Raw genomic sequence first — 6,556 nt, forward strand, 5'->3', positions numbered from 1 at the left:
GATACCTGAAAATGCTGATAAATAAAATATACTTAATGTAATTTTAATAATAAATAATATAAATAATCCTAATAAGTTTTGTAAATCTTTAAACAAAAAATAACAACATTCAGACAAGACATATAAGACATTAAAATATACATTTAAATCAATGTATTATAACTATATTATTGTATTACTCAAGATTAAAGTTATTAATTTCAATATTATTTCTTTTACTTACTCCATAAATATTTCTCTCTATTTATCTGGTATTTAAAATTAAGCAAAAAAGCAACTTTAGTTTAATACAAATTTTGATTTAAATTTTTTTGACTTTAAAGGCAATCAGATACCGGTTTCTTTCTTTTAGGAGCAAATTTGAAGAAACCAGACCCATGTATGACCGTCCTCGAAAAACTACAAAAACTTTATCCAAAAACTACATCAAATTGAGGTTTTACGCTTAATTTTCAATATATGATTATAATAACAAAGTACATACTTAATTATATATATAACAACAGCAAAATTTTAATTTTTTAATCTAATCCTAGGGACTGTAATTACAGCTTTATCACATAATGCCTTAATTTCAATATTTTGATTCTTTTATAAAGCAATTTAGTCCATTTGTAATAAAAACATATTTTTTTATGAAAAACCATAAAAATAAAAAACACATACATTACAAAAATTGGATGAAACTGAACGGTGCTTTGGTAAACCAATGCCTTTTAGACGCTGTGGGGTCAACAGTTATGGGGGATTAGGCACATTGAAAAGAGTTGGCACAACATTGGGCTTGAGTTTTTTATGCCCATCTTGCCTAGAGCATTCAAATTGATTTTCTTCAAAATGTACCTGCATATTTAACAAAAGCATGCATGAAATTTAACATTAAAATCAAAAGCACTAGTATTAAATTACAGTTACATATATTATAATAATTTAAGAATGTAATTTTCTGATAAATTAAAATTTTTTTTTATGAAAATAGAACAAAATTTTTAAAAAGTAATCATGTTTGTAAAACTACTTAAAACATATTTCCTGCTCACACACTAAAAATAAATTTAAAGTACCTATAGTTAAAAATACAACATTAAGATTTATTACTACAATAAAGGATAATAATGGGATCAAAACGAATCATCGAATATTTAAATTAATATTTAACTTCTTAAAAATGTCTAAAAATACAGAATATATTTATCTTACTATAAAGAAAAAACAACATCATTTATTATTTGGATCATACCATCCAGTTTTTAACATTGGCGCCAACTATCCGATTTGGCGACAATACATCAGAATCAAAACATAGAATGCTACTTTAAATCACCAATCGTACAGTAAAATTAAAGAAAAGAAAAAGGCACATCACATTTCTAACTGAGCACAAAGTTTACATGAAATGTATGATACAAATTTTACAAACGGTATAAACTTTTCACGATAACAAAAGAAACAACATGAAACAACGATATTTTACTGCACAAACACATACACATTCCGCATTTGATTTTGTACTTATAAAATCAGTTGATCGTCAATAAGTGACAGTTAAATGAAAATAAATATTTTAAAGTACCAAGAAGAGTAATTTTTCTAACATTCTATGGAAAAATACGAAGCTGAACTTACCTCACAAAGATACGCTCCTGGGCCCGGGATCCATTGATCTCGACGAGAATTAACTATCCATTTTCTTCGTCTTTCTTCATTTCTAGGGAAACGAAACATCCTAAAGTTATTTTTAGACTGATTCGAACAATTTGGTGCAGCACAACCACCCATTTTTCTGAAAATTAGGTCGGAATCGATCCACAAATATGTCAAGAAATCAGTGCTAATCCAATAGCGAATACCAACAAGTTAGCTTCAAAATGGGTGATGATTCAGCTCCCCTTTATAGTAGCCTTAGGTACGGAGAGCATGTTCCTAAAACGTACTCGCTGTACCTCCTGCTGTGAGAGCTGCTTCGCTGCTATTGGTTAGAAGAATTTAGACGTAACATAGAGCTTTCGACGTCATTTGTTTTGTCACGTGGTAAAGCTTCTCGTACTCCAGCCATACTTGTTCGGATTAGAGCGGTTATGTTTTAATCCTTTAAAAAAATCAGTTAAGTCAGAGGTGATTTTATGTACAACTGAATTAATTCATATGTTAATATATATTTTCACTTTATGCAATACACATTTGAGAAATACCGGATCATTACAAAGGAAGGAAAATGGGTTATTTGCTTGAAAGGGTTATATCCATATAGCATTTTGCTAATGGTACGTTGGAAAAACAATATTTAACATAGTTTAATAATCTTTTATCGTGATACAACCACATTTTTAAGAACAAGATTACAAAGTTTACAATTATACACCTAAATTTATCTCAGTTTTCACTCTGAGATGGAATCTGTAGCCTTGGCTACTAATGTTTAAAATTAATTTATGACTAGTAACAGCATGAATTATAAACAAATAGCTAAGTTATTGCATTTTATTTTCCAGCTATCGAAATGCGACGCTACGAGCAACGTTTTGAAACCAAAACCTAGCAATCATGAATCAGAACTAGAACTAGTTGCCATTCATGCCATTCAGCATAAAGAAATTTAAATATAAATATGAACTACTTATTGGCATTCAGCATAAAAGAAATATAAATATCAATATTAACAAAATATTAAAGTTAATTTTATAAAATAATTAAACACATGAACAAATATATGAAATAAAAAATAATTATTTCTCATGCAATAACTGGGCCACTACAAATCCCAGGAAAAATATTGTTAATGATGGACTAGATCAAAGTAGTCATATAGAGAAAGCACACGTGGGATCTTTGCCTTTACTGAATAACATTTGCCAGTCAATTTACAGCAAAATATATATGCCTACATTGCCTACTGTCCATTAAATTAAATATAACCTTTGAATCGCTCTTAATATTCTTGTTTTAAAAGTAACTTGTCAGTTAATTTTATCAGTAAGTTTTAGATGCATTAGGTAGTAAGGAATATACTTTTTAGACACATAAACATTGCTTAGATTATCCTAAATTTTCATTTATATTTTAAAATACACAGTGTCATTTCCATTATCTATTTCTACTTCATTACCTTTTTTTTTTTTTTTTTTTTTTTTAAGATGGGGATGATCTAGTGTGACAAATTGCATTTTGAATGTATTTTAAATTTACCATTAATATTTTAAACTACATTTTGCACCAATATTTATGTTTGCTCTCCCATTAAGGGAAACAAATATAATAATATAAGTTATTAAATTAAAATTCCTGTGTTTAATTCCATCTTTAACAACAGCCATAAAATATATGGAATTTACATTCTTACCACAGATGTGGTAAGTCATGAACTCATTGGCAACTTTGAAGAGCATTTGCAAACTTGTTGGTGAGTTAGGAGAGGGATGTTTGTTTGCATATCTTTAAATTTATTTCAACGATGCATCCACCACCACCTATTGTTTTACATTTTTCTTCGTCAATACAAGACACGCACAATTCTAGGCTTTTTTCACCGTTGTTTTCCTTATAAATCTTCTTCATAAAAATAAAAATAAAAAAATAAAAAAAAAAAAAAAAAAAAAAAAAAAAAAAAACAGAAAATTGCAAAATTTTGGCACCAGAATCCTAAAATGAGAAAGGAAAGAGAGGCATGTGATGCCTTTTATGTTGTATGCATGCAGAAAGCAACATCGCCAAAGATTTTACCAGAGACAATAGAAACTGTGGTATATGGTCCACCTGAATGCTGAAGTACTGAAATTCCCATAGGAGGAATCATAATCTGCAACCACACTGGTGAAAATATCTGGAGAAGTGCTGTCTGGGAGAATGCTACGTGTATACTTGGGTTGCCATATAAATGATTTTTAGTGACATGTGTAGCCACATAAATATTTCTTCGCATCATGGTTTAGACCATCAATACTTTTTCACAGCATTCTGGTGAGGTTCAGAAAATTAGAAAGTACCAAAATTCATCATTTTAGAATTATTTTGAGTAAGTTATACACTTTGTGAACTGTGATGAACAAAAATTAATAAGCTGTGCTTCCCTCAAACCAATTTCCTTTCTTCCACATAATGATTTATTTGCATATATCAGAACTTTACTATTGCAATATGTTTTTGGAATGATTATTATTTCAATCTATGAGATTTTTATTTTACCACCAAAGAAAACACACAGACATCATTGCTGGGAAATAACTACCTCTAAAAATCTGACATGTATTAATAATAAATAGATACCTTTGTCACAATTTGAATTATCATTTTTAAAGCACATATGCTTTATACTTTATATTTAATTATGTTAAAAAAAAAAAAAAACACTATCCTACTTGATCTGGTTTTCCTACCTGAGCTGGTGAATGAACTCACTAGTTTGACTCATTGATTAAGATAACATAATCTGTATGTATGGCTGTTACAGTTATATTATTCTTCAGTTCAGAACTAAGTAAGTGCTACATAGCAAAAAGTTAAAGTAGTTTTTTTTTAAAGTGACCATTGTTTCAGCTAACTTTGGTAGAAAAAATAAGCAGCCCTTAGATGCTTTGCCATGTTCAAGTAACCTAACCAAACCCTCGTTAGAACATTATAAGTGACTACAGCTATAGTTGTGCATAGAACTTTGCAAATAGAAGGATAAATAATATAAATGAATTTTTTCCAGATGAATCTTAATACATCAACACCATCAAGGATCACATCCATGGTCTGCATCAAAAAAATGCCACATTATGTCATGCATTATGCATCCCCATACAGGTCTGAAACCAAGTGTAATCGTATGGTCCATTACATTCCAGTTGCCTTGACGTTTAATGCTAATTTCACGTTAAATGCATTATGTCAATCATTATACATCCCCATACAGGTCTGAAACCAAGTGTAATTGTATGGTCCATTACATTCCAGTTGCCTTCACGTTTAATGCTCATCGGTGGCCAGGGCAACCTGTATGAGTGCAATGGGCAGCAAGACATAGGAGCATCAAAATTTTTAGAATTTTGGCAGGAACTGGAAGGCATAATTTGCAAGCAGCAGTTATTCTATTTAGGTGATAAAATATCTAGCTCTGGCTTCGCTAGCAACCAAGCAGTAAAGTAGTTGAATACTGATAATTCGACCTGGGTTTACATTCTAGCGAACAGGTTGGCTGCACGTGTGTTTTCATAGTTTTCTGCATATATGAAATATGTATAAGCTAACTTCTCTTTGAAAGTACCTTTACCCTTAGCCAAGTTACTATACTGTAATCAAATAAATTAAACAGACCCCCCCCAAAAAAAACAGCCTCCATGTTTAATGTGCAGTTGAACAGGCGCCATTGTTTAGGGCTACTGTAAATGATTTATCGGATTTAAAAATTCTAATATCGAAAATATTATGCATATTATAATGATTGAATCCAAGTAAAGAATGAGAAATTATCCAAATTTTCTTTACGTACAACAAATGTTTTGCTGTGTATGTTATGTGAGCACCAGCTACATTATGTACAAAAATACCATGTGAACACCAGGTGCATTTTGTACATAACATATTAACAGTACATTATGTACAAAAATGCACTCCTTAATGTTTGCCCAATCGAAGACTTCAAATGTGATAGATGATGCAGTATGGAAACTCGTACAAAAAATGTGAAATCAATAGCCATTTGGAAGTGTGCTATGTGATCAATGTTCATAAAATGTATGTAGCATGCGAGGTAATTTTTTAGTTTCTAGTTCATTTCCAAAAATTGATTATTGTATGTATACCATTTATGAAAAGGCAGTGTTTTTAAAATCTGATGAATCATTTATTATTACTCTGAGGTTTTCGAAGCTCACTGCTGTCTATCTTTAGAGGTTGTCTAGAACTAGTGATCAACAAGGAATGTATGGCACATAACAGAGAAAAAATCCTAAATTCCCACCATTTTTTTTATTGATCTATTAATCCCTTGATCTATGATTTCATCAGATCTGTTATCTACTGAATATATCAGGCCTATGATTATAAAAAAACTAACGTACCACAGTCTACCCATGGCTACATCAGCTGAAAACTGGTAATAACTGAAATCTACTTTTCTCACATATTCTAGGTGCACATCCAGTATCTGTTTATCTTCATGCAATGGCTGTACGAGGTGGTATACTCCAAGTTTAACTGTTTTTTAAACCATGTACTTTAAGTCTAACTGATTTGCTTACACATGTACAGTTAAACCATGTATTAAAATTTATTTGTATAATAAATATGGCTTTATCTCCCGTCTTCAATAATGTTATGCTTTTAAGGGCCATCAGTGTTTTAAGATTACAACAGTTATTTATATTAATGTTAACCCCCAAAATATTAAATCATTGTGGAAATCTACAAATTAGATAAACTGCAATTATCATTTTCTTCTAATATTTAATCTAAAGCAACGGTTCTCAACCTTTTGACTAACACGTACCATCTAAACAAAAATTGAAAACTTTTAATATCACCACCACTCCTGAACAAAGCTCAAATCACATAAATTTATGAGTGTTAGAAAAAA

General features: G+C 30.3%; 1 protein-coding gene across 1 annotated transcript; it reads right to left on the reverse strand.

Annotated features, from left to right (window-relative positions):
- Positions 1-676: 676 nt before the first annotated feature.
- Positions 677-6,353, reverse strand: LOC146998056 (THAP domain-containing protein 2-like). Its single transcript, XM_085813150.1, has 2 exons — positions 1,627-6,353; positions 677-843 (listed from the first exon to the last, which is right to left on the reverse strand). The coding sequence occupies exons 1-2, from the start codon at positions 1,777-1,779 to the stop codon at positions 739-741; spliced, it is 258 nt and encodes an 85-aa protein (XP_085669276.1). The 5' UTR covers positions 1,780-6,353; the 3' UTR covers positions 677-738.
- Positions 6,354-6,556: the final 203 nt, after the last annotated feature.

This window comes from Stegodyphus dumicola, chromosome 3, assembly GCF_044657685.1.
Source record: "Stegodyphus dumicola isolate Sdum_Otavi_A_Nest chromosome 3, ASM4465768v1".
In the NCBI taxonomy this organism is placed as follows: domain Eukaryota; kingdom Metazoa; phylum Arthropoda; class Arachnida; order Araneae; family Eresidae; genus Stegodyphus; species Stegodyphus dumicola.